The 15,525-nt window shown below is 51.9% G+C and overlaps 1 protein-coding gene across 4 annotated transcripts in view; it reads left to right on the plus strand.

The window, feature by feature from the left end:
* bcor (BCL6 corepressor) overlaps positions 1-15,525 on the plus strand; it is an 81,104-nt gene that overhangs the window by 58,738 nt on the left and 6,841 nt on the right. For all 4 annotated transcript variants that reach the window (XM_088598920.1, XM_088598933.1, XM_088598909.1 and 1 more), the window contains 4 exons: positions 1,050-1,390; positions 3,334-3,615; positions 11,820-11,986; positions 13,317-13,462. In XM_088598920.1, coding sequence (XP_088455046.1) covers positions 1,050-1,390; positions 3,334-3,615; positions 11,820-11,986; positions 13,317-13,462 — 936 coding nt within the window. The remainder of the gene's footprint in view (positions 1-1,049; positions 1,391-3,333; positions 3,616-11,819; positions 11,987-13,316; positions 13,463-15,525) is intronic.

A 15,525-nucleotide genomic window follows, 5' to 3' on the forward strand; every position in this document is an offset into this window, starting at 1 on the left:
CAAAGGCAGGTTTCCACAGACCGGGGCTACACTGTATAAAGGCACATGAAAAGCAAGTACATTCGTACTGAACTGTGCCTTGCTTTTTCAGGAAAAAAAGCAGTGTTGTCCACTTCTGTGATCTGTCTCTTGTTGCCTGGGTGGTGGAGTCAGAGTGGGTTGTGCGGCTGGTTATTGCTGCTTCTTGTGTACGTCTGTGTGTTTTTCCTTTGGTCTGAAAATGCGGAATTGCATTCGCGGGGCTCTGTGCATGTCTGTGTGAGCAAACAAGTGTAAAAGGCACCTTCGCATCTCCAGTGAACCCCACTTGCTGTCCCTGCTGTCAGCCTTCCTTCTCTTGGAAGCACACTTGCTTCTAAGCACATCCCAATAAATTATTTAGCAGCTAGAGGGGGTGAAAAACTCGAGACTGCGTTTCATGAAAGGCCTGCCTTAAACGTTTCAGGGAGCTGGATTACCATAGCCGACGGAAGCTCGGTTAACCCTTTCGTGTCATTCCTTCACGGTTAATGGCGCGTTCCGTTTGAGGCAGTGTGGGTCTGAAATAGTCCAGACTAGCCCAGCGAGGTCCCAGCATTCTCCCGGCCGCGGCTGTGCAGCGTCTTATTTTGCTTTCTTATCGTTCTGTCTTTGTCGGAGAAGCGGAGGAATTCAGTTCTGCTCCGGCTCCAAGAACACCACGCCCGTTTTGTTTTGTTTGTTTTTTTTTAATCTGCGAAACCACATTTACGCGCACAACAAGAACCTTCATAGCCGATATGAACATCAAGAGCTGTCCCGTGTCCCGGTCGGCAGTCACGCGCTTCAGCTCAGAATGAGACTTGGACCGGGTGCTGCTCTTCCAGGCTGGGGCTTGGTTCTTGCTGCCTGAGTGGTCTCGGTGGGATATGTGTGATGACGGGGCTCCACGTCCTGTTGGGCTGTGCTGCTGGGATGACGAGTGCAGCCCTGGATCTAGAGAGCTGCAGGAAGGCTTACCATCTCCATTAAAGCGCCGAGTCGCGAGGGCTAGGTGTTAACGCGCCACTCTGCTGTGTTTTTATGCAAAGGTCTGCCTGTTCCTCCCGTGACCTCCCCGCACACGGACTGCCTGGACTCGCCCCCCCCGGACGCGGCGGTCTCTAGAAAGCCCCCCCTGGCGGCGGCGACCCGGCTCTCGGACAAGAGGCAGCGACTCAAGGAACATCGGAAGGCCAGCGGGCTGGGGCCGCCGTCTCCCGGCTCCGGGAAGGACGCCGAGACGACCCCCTGGCTGCGGAGGCACTCGGACCTGGAGAAGCCCAAGGGCAAGAGGCAGTGCAAGACCAAGCACATCAGCCTGAGGGACAGGAGAAGGGCATCCCAGACGGCAGAGGAAAGCGCCGATCTGGAAAGCCCAGTGGAACAGAAGGTAGGCAGTCGGAAGGGTTTTTCTTTCCATTCTTTTTAATGTTGCAGGCAGCATGTTCTGTGCTTCAAAAACCGGGCAGGCAGCAGGTTCCGGGAAGCTGGAGGTTACTTGGAACGGACGTGCAGCGTTTAAGTCTCACTTAAACTCCGAAACGATTCCAAGCAGTGGTGCAAACCCACAGCACCGCTGTCTGGAGAGCCACATCTGGAATTGCACTTGAAAGTCATCTGGAACGCAGTACCTTAATCGGCACGGCTTTTCCCCCTTTTCTCCATGCTAATAAAAACATGGAGCACACAAGGAATGGGGGGGATGAAGGAAGATGTGCTCCCCGAGTTCTGAACAAGCCACGCAAGTGATCGGAGCTCCGTAAGCAACGATTTGTAATCGCTCGGGCGCCAGCCAGCGCTTGCAAGCATGTGGTCGCTCTCGGGAGCTGCTGGCAGCGGAGTGGCGAACCTCGTGCTAATGAGTTGCTTGTTCGCTGCCTTCCGAGTGAAAGCAGCGCGCGCCTCCCGTTTGTGATCCAAAAAGATCTTGAAAAAGACCTCAATCGTGAACGATAAGTGCGAGAGCAGTGCTAGTTGAACACCTGCATCACGGAAAAGGAAAGCCATGCGTTTTCAAAGTGAAATCAGACGTCCCGCATTAAGGAGAGCTCCCGATGTGCTCCGTTGAAAACGCTGGACAACTGCGGTTCAAATCAGATTTCCAACGCCGTTATGGGTTAAACGGGCTTTTGTAGGCTGGCCTGGGAACCTGACCGCCATTTGTAACAGTGTTTCTATGGGAAACTGCATTCCGAGTTCAAAACACCCGTCTTGAAAACGAGTTTTTGGAACACGTCCCGTTTGTAAGTCAGGGACTTCCTGTACTGTACTGGGATTTTTTTTTTTGCTCGGGCGATGACATGGGGTTTCTCGGTAGACAGAGGGAGGAAGCGCCTTGAGAACTGTTCTGTTTTTCGAAGCGGCTCTGAGTCACCCCAGCCAGGCTGACCTGCCCTCGCAGTGCTGACAGCTGGTTTGCCACGTTATTCCACAGGGGAGGGCAGACAGCTGTCCCGGCCCAGCAGCCAGCGCTGCAGACCTGTTCCTCTTCGGGGAGCTTTCTCTCGCCGAGCATTTCAGTGTTTCCCGTTGAGCTTCTCTGGACATCAGCAGTATCGCTGAAAGACGCCTCTTCTCCTGCAGTAATAGGAACATTCCTGGATTTAATATCTGAACTGAACCTGAAAAACAAAATAAATGGGAAGATGATTTTCCCCTTGTGTATAGCCTCTCCTACAGCTGTAACAATCAAAACACACTCGTCTGTCTGAAAGGTTATTAAAACGCCTCTTTATGGTCCCACGGATCTATATTCATTAGGCCAGAGCATTTACAGAGGACTGCCTCGTGTTGTAGCCTGCCGGAACACATCCGCATGGCTTAGCTGAACACCATAGCGCTGCAGCACCAGAACTGCATAGATCTAAGTAAGTGTGCGGAGTGGCTCATATTTTTATGCTTCTCCTCTTGGTGAAGAGCAGTGACATTTAATTACGTATGCTGTGCCTATGGGCTTCCAGCACAGGGTAGCTTTCTGAACTTGTGGCTGTGAATAATTAGCACATCTTCACTTTCATCTTTAGACCAGCAGAGATGATAACCCCGGCCTCACAGAGAGCCAGGAATGGGCTGTGCTCAATTGGTTGTTTTTTTTTTAATTGTAGCTTCCAGTTGAGTGGAAAAAATGATTTTAGGTTTTACTTTTACTTTATTTAAGCGTCTTTTACTTGAAATAAGAGGTGTTCTCTTGCGTCAAATGAATTCATCATGATGGCTTGTCACTTTGCGATATTCCGAATGACCGATTCGACGGCTGCACACAAAAACGTCCGACTTCTTTGGCCCGAAACAGCGGGTGGAAGTTTTAAGTCCGCGTTCCCTTTCCACGAACAGGTCAGCCTGAAGAGGTCCACCAGGAAGAGGTCGGCGTCCGTCTCGGACTACGAGTCCTCTCCCGTCAAAAGCTGCAACCCCGCGGGCTCCCCAGCTGCGCCCCAGACCCCCGCCTCGCTGCTGCTGCTGCCGCCTGCCTCCCAGCCCTCGCCGCCGCCCGTCGGGAACCCCCCTGCGGAGACCCCCACGAGCCGGCCCATGCCACCTGAAGCGCGAAGGCTGATTGTGAATAAGAATGCCGGCGAGACGCTGCTACAAAGAGCTGCCCGTCTGGGTTACGAGGTAAGCGGCTTTGCTTTTCTCTCTCCCTCGTTTGCTAGCAATCTCCCCTCACCCCCCCCCACCACCACCACACACCCCGTCCGTCCGCTTTCCCCTCTCTCCTTAAATCTGCTCTTCCTCTTTCTTTGTGACTCAGATTGTCGTTGGTGGCACCCACTTCCTCCTTCACCGTGGAGCGGCTGGCTGCACTCGCTCTGCCCCCTCGCACTTCATTAATTCTCCGCCAGGCCCAGTGTGACATGTTAGCGTCCCCGACAGGCACGGAGCAAGCGCTTAGCACACACGCTGGAAAATATCACTTCTCCGCGTTAATCCCAGGCAGCCCTTAACCCCTTCCGAGCCCCGCCGCGGGCTCGAGTGTCTTCTCCCCCGGCGAAAGCTATCGACGGTCTGCAGAGCACGCTGCACAACATCTTCCCTGTCTCATTTTTCTACAGATTAATGACGCTGTGGATTAGTTACGGCAGGGGTTTGCGAAAAGCCCAACGTGCAACACAGGAAATGAACAATTACCGTTGCAGGCAGACGCTCGCAGAAGGTTCATGCTCCATAAATAAAAGAGCTCGAGAGGCTAAAGTAAAGGGCAAAAGTCTAAATTTATCTTAATGGTAGTTTGCTCCTTCTGACTGAACCTAGTCCGGCGCGTTTATTGGTTTCTATGCAGGGTTTTTTTCCCTCCTTTCCTTTTCAGTACCTTATCCCCGACGGGGACGCACTGTGCCCCCATGGGGTGGGTTCCTGGAGTGCCGCTGGGGTTTCTCACCCGAGGGCGGCGTCTTCACCCCGGTGTGATCCGCTCGGCACCCAGCTCCTCAGAACAGTGTTCCCCCCTAAACAGGAATTTACCTCTCCAGCGACTGTGTGTGTGCGTGTAAAACAGTCCGGACAAGACCGAACCGCCGCGTTCAAGTTCAAACGGGAGTGAAAAAATGTGCCCCCCCTCGTTTCCAGCCCCTGTGCGAGGTGTGCGTTCGCCGGCCTGGTGATCGGAGGTGGCCGGTACAGGTGCAGGCTGGGAGACTCGCAGTCGCGGGGCAGTCGGCCAAGGTGACTGGCCCCGGATCAGACCCGCTCTCCCCACCCCCCCCACCCCCCCGAGGGGCGTCTAGAAATGACGTTAACGACAATAAACAGCAACCTGTATTTAACAGGAGCTGGGAAATTATGACTGAAAACTAAAATTAATGTAGTGTTTCAAAGGGCTTTTCAAAGCCGCCTGCCCCCCCCCCTCTCCTCCTCCTCCTCCCCTCCGCTCCTACCCCCGCCCCTCTCTCCCGGTCGGAGCCAGCTGCCGCGGTGCGAGTGTGGAGCAGAGCAGCTGCTGCGCGTCAGAGAGCCGGGCCGCTCCGACGAGGCTCTGTTTACCGGGACAGCCTGGGCAGGGCCGCCCGGCCTCTGCATCGCACCGCCGTCTGCGCTGCCTCACAGCACACACACACGCGCGCACGCCACCCGGCTCGCCTCCCGGCTCTCTCTCTCTCTCTCTCTCTAGGAGGTTTACTTCTTCCACCTCCCCCCACACCCCCGCGTACACACACACACGTGCGTGCGCGCGCGCACACACACACACAGTGCTCTATCACTGAGAAAATTAACACCCCCTCCCTCCTCTTTCCCCTCCTTCCCTCTGCCGCTGCCTTAGTTCATTAAGTCACTCTGCCTCCTGTGACAAAAAAAGACTTCTCTAAATTAACCTCCGAAAAGAGAGCCTCTCAAGGTTTTTTTTTTATTCCTTTTTCTCCCCCCCCCCCCCCCTCCTTTCGTCTCCGCGTTTCCCTTCTCCTTCTCCGTGGCGCGGCCTTTGTCTCGCCTGTTCCGCTCCCTTCTGCCGAGATCCGCGTTGAGCGTCGTGATGGTGATGTGTTGAGTGGGGGTGGAGGTAACACAGTCACCCCCCGCCCCCGCCCCCCCCCCCCTCGGAAATTCTGCTTTCAGTCGAAATTGCTCTTTGCCATTAAAGCTCAATCAGTTATCTGACAAGTGCTCTCTGGCATCCAGGGCTTAATTAATCTTCTCGGTGATGGTGCTTTGTGGGGAAGGTGCTAAATAGGTGCTGTTTTAGGCCATTAGCTGCCTGCCTGTACCAGGACCCTGCTTTGTGAAATGGCCCTTGCGTCAGGCGGCCTTAATTGGTGCCACACTCCTGGAGAAGGCCGTGTCAGTCAGAGATCACCGTACGGGCCGCGCAGAGAGCCAGGGAGAGCGCGCGCCGCACACACACAGCCCGTTTTATTCCTGCGGCCGCGGACCCGTCACGGCAAGATACAGGCCGCTTGTTCTCCTGCCCGGTTGTCTCTGCCCCCTCGCTTTGAGGGCGTTCCGCTGCGAGCGCTGTAGTGGCAGGCGCAGTTTTTCTTTATTCCGCGTGTCTATCAGAGGCACGGCCTTTTTGTGTTTGCGCGTGAACCTTTGAACTTACTCCCCCCCGAGACAAGAGGACGGGGGGCCGGCTCAACCCGTGTTTCTCGGCTGCTTAGCTGTGCAGGTCTGACGTCAATGAGAGACTGGCGCGAGACTGGGCCAGGTCCTGTTTACCGTGTTTAGGAGTGGCAGTGCCATCTCTCCCTTTAAATTCTCCACTTGAGTCGGTGATGTGTACCGTACAGCACTTTCAAAGAAGGAGAGGGTCAGAGCCCTCTTTTTTTTTATCATTTCAGTCATGAGGTCATCCAGTCTGTAAAGCCTTTCCTTTTCATTATCTCTTCCTGTTGTTTAATGTTCTGGTGGCCAGCCGCCGAAGCCCCGCGGTATGGCGCGATTGAAGGGGAAGTTTTGTTAGTGGTCAGTACCTTGTTTTTGTAGTCTCCCTTTATTTCAGTTGGATTCAGACAGGAAGTGCCTTCCTAACTGCCTGTGTGTGATAAGCCCCCAACAGCTCCCTGAGGCTTCATGTGAAGCACAGCGAGATATGAACGCACAAAGAGGGGAAAAAAACCCAACTTGGGCTTGCAAAATAGAACTCCAGCGCGTTGGAGTTTATTTTTAGGCTCCGTAAGCGAGCTGTCTGGAGCAATCTGAAATCCTCTTCAGAAAATATCATTTTACGTCACTCATGGGGGTTTTTTTTTTTAAGAAGAAGCGTGGCTCTTGTGGAACACAAAAGTGAGGCGCAAGAACTTAAGAGTGGCCGAAACCATCAGGCCGCCCACATCCGGGTGAGCGCAGGTCTTTTGGAAGATTCCAGACGTGTCCCTGGTCGGAATTCGCAAGCTTCAGCCACAGGAGCTCTGGGGCTTGGTTTCTCTCCACGCTGTGGTTTGGTCAGCACCTGTCTAGAGAGCACTGCTGCTTGTGAATCACTCTTTGTTAACGCAACGGCAGCTGGAAGAGTTTTTTTTTTTGGTGTGTGGTAGTGGTGGTGGTGGTGGGAGGGGGGCTTTTTTTAGGTTTGATTGTTTTCCGTCTATATATACACAGGCTGTATAAAAATAGGCCGCTCGCTTCGTGCCTTTGTCTTAAAGCAAATGGCAATTTTCTGCTTCAGGGAAACAGTTGAACCTGCACAAACGGCGATGGCAGGTATCATAAAACATTCAGCCGCATTGGTAAGGAGAAAAATTTGGGAAGCGGCGTTCTTTTTGCCGAATTGCGGCGTTGGTCATTTCAGCTTTTTTTTTGTGAATGGGAAGGGCTCTGCGCGCGGTATTGCGCGGCTGGGAATGTCTCGATGCCACAGCAGCCGTGCGGAGAAGAGGGGACGTCGCACGATGTCAGGAGGGAGAAACTCTCCTCCTCTCGTGTTCCCGCTCGCCTGGTTCAGACTGGCATGGCCATGGGAGAGGGTGCTGGTCCGTCACCTCAACTCGAGCAGTCAATCCAGTCAGGAGCAAGAGGCCGCGCCGATACCGGTGGTGGCGTCTGGTTTACTTCTGGATGGAATAAGTTCGGATTTGCCAGCCGCTACAGAGTGTTTCGCGAACACTAACAGCCCCTCTTCCCCCACATACACACACACTCTCTCGCAATGTCCCCATCACTCCTCGTCCCTCAGACCCTCTGCGTTCTTCATGTTAATTTAGTTTCTGCGATGCTTGTCGCCGCACATGAAAGTCTGCGCTCGCCGTGGTTTAAAGCCCGTCGTCGCTGTGTTTAAAATGTTAATGAGGGGAGTCGCAAATTAAGTCTTCATGGTTTGCTTCTGGTCTCGGAGTTACCTGCTGTGGTTACTGGCAGCCGTGTTAATAACCCAGAAGCGAAGAGCTGCCAAAGCGAGCGAGAGAGAGAGAGAGCCTCTCGCCTCTCCAGCCCAGGACTGCACAGCGGTGCGAACTGCTGTCGAGGCAGCGCGCAGAATTCCTTCGCATCTCGTCTGGGAGCTGGGAGCAGAGTGAAGAGCCCCTAGGTACAGCCGGCTTCAGCTGTGCTCCTTGGGAACTGCACAGCCTCTTAGCCAGAGACACCCCTCCCCTCCTCTTTTCCCACTACCCCCCTCCTCCTCCTCCTCCTCCATCCCCTCAAGTCTAGTCCTGTCTCGGAGAGCTGTCAGTGGAAATGCCTGCTGTAGTGTAATGATACACTTCCCAAGCAGCGCAAACCTCTCGCTCTCACCGCTCCGACTCGCTGGCTGGCTGACTGAAGGCGAGCGCGAGGAGCTCTGTTTCAATTAACAGATCCGCGTCCCGATCCGCTGCCTCTCCTCAGCGCCCCTCGCAACCCCAGTCGGGGGGGAATCCAGATCGCCTCGGATTTGCATCTCAACGAAGGCACGGGGAGGAAGATGCGTAGACCTCGAGTGTTTTTTTTTTAAATTATTATTATTTAAAAAAACAACAAATTGCGTTTTTAATTGGCGCAGCCGCGGGACGGCCTGGAACCTGGCACGTCTCTTGGGAGGGGGGAGGGAGGGGGGCAGGGGCTCTTCTCTTTGGAGGCTCAACCCTGCCGGCGGGCTTCAGCTCTTGGTGGGCAAGGGCACACAAGGCAGCGCAGCACAACGGGTGAATGTCGCCCTCGCAGGAAAGAAGAGCTGCTTCAGCCTTTACAGGGAGCTTAATTAGCCCCACCTGAGCTTAATTAGATACCGTACGTCTCAGGCAAGCTTAAGTGCAGCTCATAAAGCTCAGCACAAAAGCCTGAATTACGCCTAACGGCTATTCATTTGGAGTCCTCTTTTTGTCTGCATTGTGGGATTTTCACATGCGAATTTGTGGACCCCGGACAGAAACAAATACCAGGAAGAAACATCGGGACTGTGTACGACCTGCTGTGCGCACACTTATCTTTCTCGGCGTTTCAGCAAAGATTTGGCATCTTGACTCCGTGCTGTGGACTTTAAAAAAGAAAAACCTATCTGGGGTGGCTATGGTGCGATAAAATACATTTTCCTTATGAGGCTGACTTTAGAAACATTGGGGGGGGGGGGGGGCTTTCCTCAGAGGGTTAAATATCTGACTGCTGGACTCATTTTGATTCATTGATTGTGTACGGCACAGACAAGTACTCCAGAGAGGGAGATTAAAAGGGAGGCGGAGATGTCTGGTTCCACCGTGGAGACACCAGCAACGGACAGAGATATACAGCTATCAATAAGCGCCTGTGCCCTCCTCAAGCTATTAAACAGCTTTAATTTTCGGCTTAATGCCATGCTAAGCCCTGGCTGGTTAAAATCCTGGCGTGTTCCAAAGCATTATTCCCGGGGCTAGCGGAAAACTCGGACCGGTCGAAGTCCCTTCCAAGCGGACAGCGCTCGTGAGCGGTTGTCCGGTGCTTTCCGGTGAAGGACAGGATTCTGCCAGTACACAACAGTGGGAACGAGGCCCCCGCCGTGATTTCGTTTCTTATTTACAGACAGGATTAATTCAAAATGCTCTACGAGCGTGTTGGGCAGATCCATCTCTCCCGACGTCTCTAACCTCCCCCTCCCCCTCCCCCCCTGCCTGCCAGGAAGCAGTAAGTGGCTACTGGGCAGGCCAGCCTGGCAGTCATGTGACCCCGGGGTATTTTCATGCCTCGGACAGAGGGCTCATTAGTGTCTGCTGCCATCCGCGTTAGCCGTGTTAGCGCAGGCCCCGGTGATGTTGCTGCTTCATGCTGTATCCTAGATACCAATCCCCATGCCGGCGGAATCCAGAAGCACCACGCTGTGAAGCAGTGCAGATGTGAATGGGTGTGGGCTTCACTTATTTGAATACCTGTCGGAGGAGCAGAGCGTTCCGCTGTCCGGCCGCCCAGAGCGGAGAGGGCCGGCGTGCGTGGAAGACGGGGCTAGTGTCTGGCCTCCGTTTTGGGTCCGCTCCTTTCGAGTTTGAACGGGGGCCCCTCCTGAGTTCTTCCAGCAAGTGGTGTTTCTCTCGACGTTTGGAGGAATGAGTGTCCGTGCCCGCGGCGCGATTACCAGGCGTTTGATAACGGACAGGATTTACAGTCTTAACAGTTCTGAAGGTACTGCGGGGGGGGGTTGTACGAGCCTCTTGCTTTGGCTTCAGGGGAAAAAAATCTTCCAGGGGAAATGGGTTTTATACCCCAGTGAAAAGCAAGGTGACTTCTTGTGTAACAGTGGATTATTCTGCTAATGAAGGAGTCAGTGGTGACAAACTCAAGTCATGGCAAATTAACCAGCTGCAGAGTTGAAAGGAGGCTCCTTTTTTTGTGTGTAGGTTTACAAGCTTCAAATCAAAGAATTGTTGTCGCGTCTCAAGTACCTCTTTTCCCGAATGTTTCGCAGGCCATTAAGTGGCATTTCTTTTGGCTAAAAAAAATCGTATTATTTTGTTTCATGCGAAGCTTTAAAGCTCCCAGGACATGCTTCTTCTCATCTGCACAGAAATTAACCATGAATCAACTAAATGACTTCTGCTTCTGATGATTTTCATCTCCTTCCTCAGCCCCCCCGCCACAGCCTCTACCTGTCAAGACTTGCTATCCCAGTTAGACGCATCAGCCATTAATTGTGTAATCTGGGTTCTGAAAAACGCGTCCACTTCCATTAGATGTGTTTACCACTTTTTAATCAGCGCTTTAATTTTAATTCCGCTAGGATTTAACTCCGAAACGCTCGAACTCCCTAATGATCTATTACCTCTGTTATCAAATGTGATTATCAATGTCTAGAATGTCATAAAATGCTTAACTTCCATTGCTGTGTGCTTGTATCAACCCAGAGGTACTCCTCTGAGAACAGACCAAGTATAGATTTTGTTTTCACAAAAATTACTGTACTTGGGAGAACTACACAGCGATCATATCCTTTTGGGCAAATGCACATGACTATTTTAAGTTCAGCCACCCATCTTGCTTATGTTTTATGGCCCTTTTTCTGCGGAGAAACCACCGCGATAAAGAGAAATCGATTCTCCAGTTCGTGTCGCAGGGACGTCGTCTGAGGCCGAGCTGATTGAAACCTAGCGTTTTGCAGGGAGTAGATTTATATTCCAGATGTCCAAAATATTAATTTGACCATTGTTGACAGATTGGATTGAGGTGTTCCCAGTTTCCCAATTTGCGAAGAAGAGGAGAAAATTACGAAAGCTCTGACCGAGACTGCCAAATTTGCATAGAAATAGAAATTCGAAAAAGATTGCGCAAGTTCAAATGAGATGTTTCCTGCCTGAATCCTGGGATATTAAATGTAGCTACATTGCTCATTTCTGTTTCTGTCAACTTAAAAGGCAGAGTGGGGATGACCTTCCGATCCCGCACATTAAACCAATTATCAAGGCGTTCTGTCCGTCTGCATTGTCCTCTACCCAAAACCCCCCAATAAATCTCATCTTGATTTTGGAGGGGTGCGGGTTTAGTACAATCCATTAACGTGATTGTTCATTAGGCCTCCCTCTTTTTCTCCCCTGTTTTTAGAATACAAACTATTTTCTCTCCTAAACCACCGGGAGACGGTCAGTCTTGGCGTTAACAGGGATGTCAAAGCGTTTAATGCTTGTTCTTGTGATAGCCTTGTGACTGATGGCAGCGCTGATGCGTGTTGTGTGAGCATTTTAATGTAATAAAGGAATGCTGCAGTCCTCCTTTAACAGCCAGCTGAGAATTCAGTCCCCAAGTCGCTTAATTGTCGCGATTGTTTTGGAGCGGTGAAAGCCGAGCGCAGTGGCACTGGGCAAGTCTGAAAGTGCGCCGGGCCCTCGCGCACTGATCAGGTTGACAAAGGCGGTCATCCTGCGTCCTTTTCTAATGCCTCGGAAGACTTGGTTCCCGTTCCGGCGCACAGCTGTTAACGTCCTTTTTTCGGCCCTTGTTTCCCTTCTCTGCAGGAAGTGGTGCTGTACTGCCTGGAAAACAAGGTGTGCGACGTGAATCACCGTGACAACGCCGGGTACTGCGCTCTGCACGAGGCCTGCGCCCGGGGCTGGTTCAGCATCGTCCAGCACCTCCTGGAGCACGGCGCCGACGTCAACTGCAGCGCCCAGGACGGCACGAGGTACGCTGCCACTTCTCTCCCACACAAACCCGCAGGGCGCCAGCTGGGAGAGAGCCGCCCCCCGGCCCCCCAGCCTCCCCGCGTCCTAAAAGGCACTGCGTCTAATCACGCCTTCCTGTCACTAGCCCGTTGTGTTACCAAGGTCTGTCCCTTTCAGTATTACTGAAGCTCCTGTAATTGCATGTTTGCAAATTATGGGTGAACGTCAATACACGGCTTTGAAATCGGAGGTCTGTTATTTAAATGTAAGCTAATTAGAGAGTTGCCTGAAGCTTGGTGGTGGTGGTGGTGGTGGTGGAGGGGGGGTTTTGGCTGAAGCTGTTGTCATCACTGAAATGTATTAAAGATCATTAACGTGAAAACTGCTGGAAAAAAAAAAAACTTTAGTCATTTTTTTTTTCCAGTGATTAATAAATAATAACCCTTGAAACTTCCAGTTCATTTGCAGAAATCAAAAAGAAATCGGCAGAGAGCCTGTACCCCTAATCATCTTGTCACTCTTCTCCGGGCCTTCTGCCGTTATTCAAAGCAGCTTGCAGGCTTCATTCCGCATTTTAAGGGATTTTCTAGAGATGAAGATTTCACATTTTGATCTTTTGTGGGGGTTTTTTTAGTTGATTTAGATTTTCGGATTTTTGAACAGGTGATAGCAGATGTGTGCTTACACTTTGAAATTCTGTTTCGCCACCCAGTTACGGACGGTAGGTCTGATTTTCAGAAGCTGGCTTGCCTTCACGACAAAATTAAATGGAAAAGTCTGAACACAAATCATTCCGGGGGTGGTGCCTCAGCAAGCAGCCAAAATCTCCTCCAGCATCCAGTAATGAAAGCCATTTGTTGCGTTTGTCTGGCGCACAGCGAATCCCCTATCGGACACTGGGATGGGACTGCGTGACTAGCTGCTGCTTTGATTCCAAACAGGCAAAAATGCGATTCGGCAGAAACCACTCCCCTGAGCCCTCCTGGGGTCCGATCCTGTGAATTGCAGGGTTTTTTTGGGGGGGTTTTCGGATTCCGCCGTAGTTCCTGACGGAATCCGGGAAGGCAGGCGCGGGAGTCTTTCCGCGTGCCGACTGGCAGCCTGCGCCCCAGCTGCGTGCGGTCTTTAGTGTCTGACCAGGCGGATCTTCCTGGCAATCTGCTGCACAGCTGTGTTCCTTGACAAGCTGATGTATCTCCGTGCGCCGCGGGGCTGACCTGTCAGGGGAACGCGCTGATTTGCTTTGGAGGCGCCCCAATGAAAACCGTGGCCGATGCTCCCGGGGACCCCCAGATTCCGAACAGGATGCCGTGAACCCTGCGTAACCCCCCAGTGTCTGCGTCTCTCTAGGCCGCTCCATGACGCGGTGGAGAACGATCATCTGGACACCGTGCGGCTGCTGCTCTCCTATGGGGCCGATCCGACGCTGGCGACGTACTCCGGCCGCAGCGTGCTCAAAATGACCCACAGCGAGCTCATGGAGGCCTTCCTCTCAGGTAAGACCTGCTGCTCGGGCTCTGCGGCTCCATGTCGAGACCCGACTCGGTCTGTCGCCGCGGGGAATGGACCGGGGGCGGCAGCAGTCCTCGGAAAGCGCCGTTACCTCTTGAAAAATTGCCCGGCCTCTCGCTTGCGTTTGCCAGTGTTTTGGGTTGCTTAGCAGCGCTGGTGTGTATTTATTTCAGAAAAAAAAGTTCTCATGGTATTGGGCAACTGAACTCCTGTACCCTGAGGGAGCAGGATGTGTTTGTGTCTGGGTGTTTGATTTTGCTGTGTTTTTGTTAGTTTCCAAACAGGCAGGCCGCTTTTTAAAGTGAAAAGCGCTCTGTGGTGGTTGTGTTTAAGTAGTAAGTGAAAGGTCCTGTATGGTAGTGGGATTGAAGGCCTTGCTCCTTGGAATCAAAACAAGGGTTTGCAGGCGGTTGAAGGAATGACTTCAGGGATTGTCATGCTGTGTTTAGTGAGCACCACCGTCGTTGGTCTGAGCACATGGGCTCTCTTCCGGGCCCCAGAGGGATTCTAGTCATTGTGGCGCGAGAAACGGTTACAGGACAATGGAGACCTGGCCGTATCGAGTAGTGTACGAATAAAAGACTGGAAGAAGAGAGAGAACATCAGAGGAAGCAAATGTTGAGGAGTCCTGGGCCTTCTGTGTGTGTTCTGTTCCTCCGTTCACGTTTCAGTTCGCTGTGCCCTCCACCTCCCCCCTCCCTCCCCTCCTCCCCTCTCTTTCTATCAGCCCAGAGCTATATTAATCAGCCTCACCCTGCGGCGGAAACGTGTTCCTGTGCCACTCGGTGGCTTAGACACGCAGTTTAATTTCACAAGCTGAGCTCCGGTGGACTGATGCTGCCAGTAGCACCTGTCTCTTTCTCGCCTAACAAGTAGGGACCCAATTACCTCCCAGACAGACAGGAGCGCAGCCTGCCTGCGCGATTCGTGCTCCAGGACCTGTTCCCGATTCCTGGCTCGGCTCGCCCCACCTGGCTGGGTTCATCGGCAACCTTCTCATCCGAGCAAACGTATTCCAACCAGCAAGCGTTTCTGAGCAGTGACGACTGCCGAGGGGAAATTCCTTCTTTTTTTTTCCGTTTGTTTTCACGAACACGTTTTCTAAATTTATCCCTTTCATAACTGGAACAGTGGCTACATTGTGCCAGAGCCTCACTGGAGTGTTTTAAAATTTTGAATTTTTTCTTCCCTGGTAAAAAAAAAAAGAGGCATCATACGTGACTATACAAGTGTGCATGCCTTTTAATCATAAATGAGTCCCCAGCCTTAAGTTTTAGGATAACTGTGGTCAAAGGTGTTTTTCTCCCCAAGGTGTTTGTGTAATTAATTTATTACGTAGAAAATTCTCCAATATAATCCTGTGTATTTTAAAACAAGAGGGATTAAATGCAGTGGTAAAATATCTTTCCTTATATACATTAAAGTGTAAAGCACCTCGTACTCTACTTGTTGGCGAGAAACACAAATTGTTTCTCTACCCATGTAAATCCAGAACAAAATGTGGATAGGATTTTGCTGTTGCAGTTTCCCATTCTAACCCTGCCTAGTGGGATAGAAGTGTTTAATTTGGCCCTTTCAGTCAGGACTGGAAATATTTGCCTACTGTGAACCTTACCTGCAAGCCTTTCTGAATTCCTGCATGTTGGGAGGGAGACCCGTGCTGCTTTGTGATGGAAGGAGAGTTTCGTAAGGCTGTGGTATTTTGTTTTTGGTTTGGTCTCCTGTCTGAGGCATTACTCAGACAACAGCGGAGAGCACAGCGTCATAGAGCACTGGGAGCACTAAGAGACCGGTTGTTTTTAGAGAGTCAGACATCAACACATTTTTGTTGTTAAGATGAGCTTAGGAGGAAAAACAACACCATGTATCGTTTTTTCCCCTAAATGTTTTTGCCGAATTGAACACGTGAACTGTCAGTCTTGGGTCGCTTCTGTCATTTAAGGACAAAGGTTGTCAGTTTAGCCTTTGGATTCCAGAAGGTCCCGGTCTTCAGCCCTTGATAATAGCTCCCATGTCCCCTTCTTCCGTTGTCGTCTAATGAGGAGTG

This window comes from Lepisosteus platostomus, chromosome 2 (assembly GCF_059453375.1).
Source record: "Lepisosteus platostomus isolate fLepPlt1 chromosome 2, fLepPlt1.hap1, whole genome shotgun sequence".
In the NCBI taxonomy this organism is placed as follows: domain Eukaryota; kingdom Metazoa; phylum Chordata; class Actinopteri; order Semionotiformes; family Lepisosteidae; genus Lepisosteus; species Lepisosteus platostomus.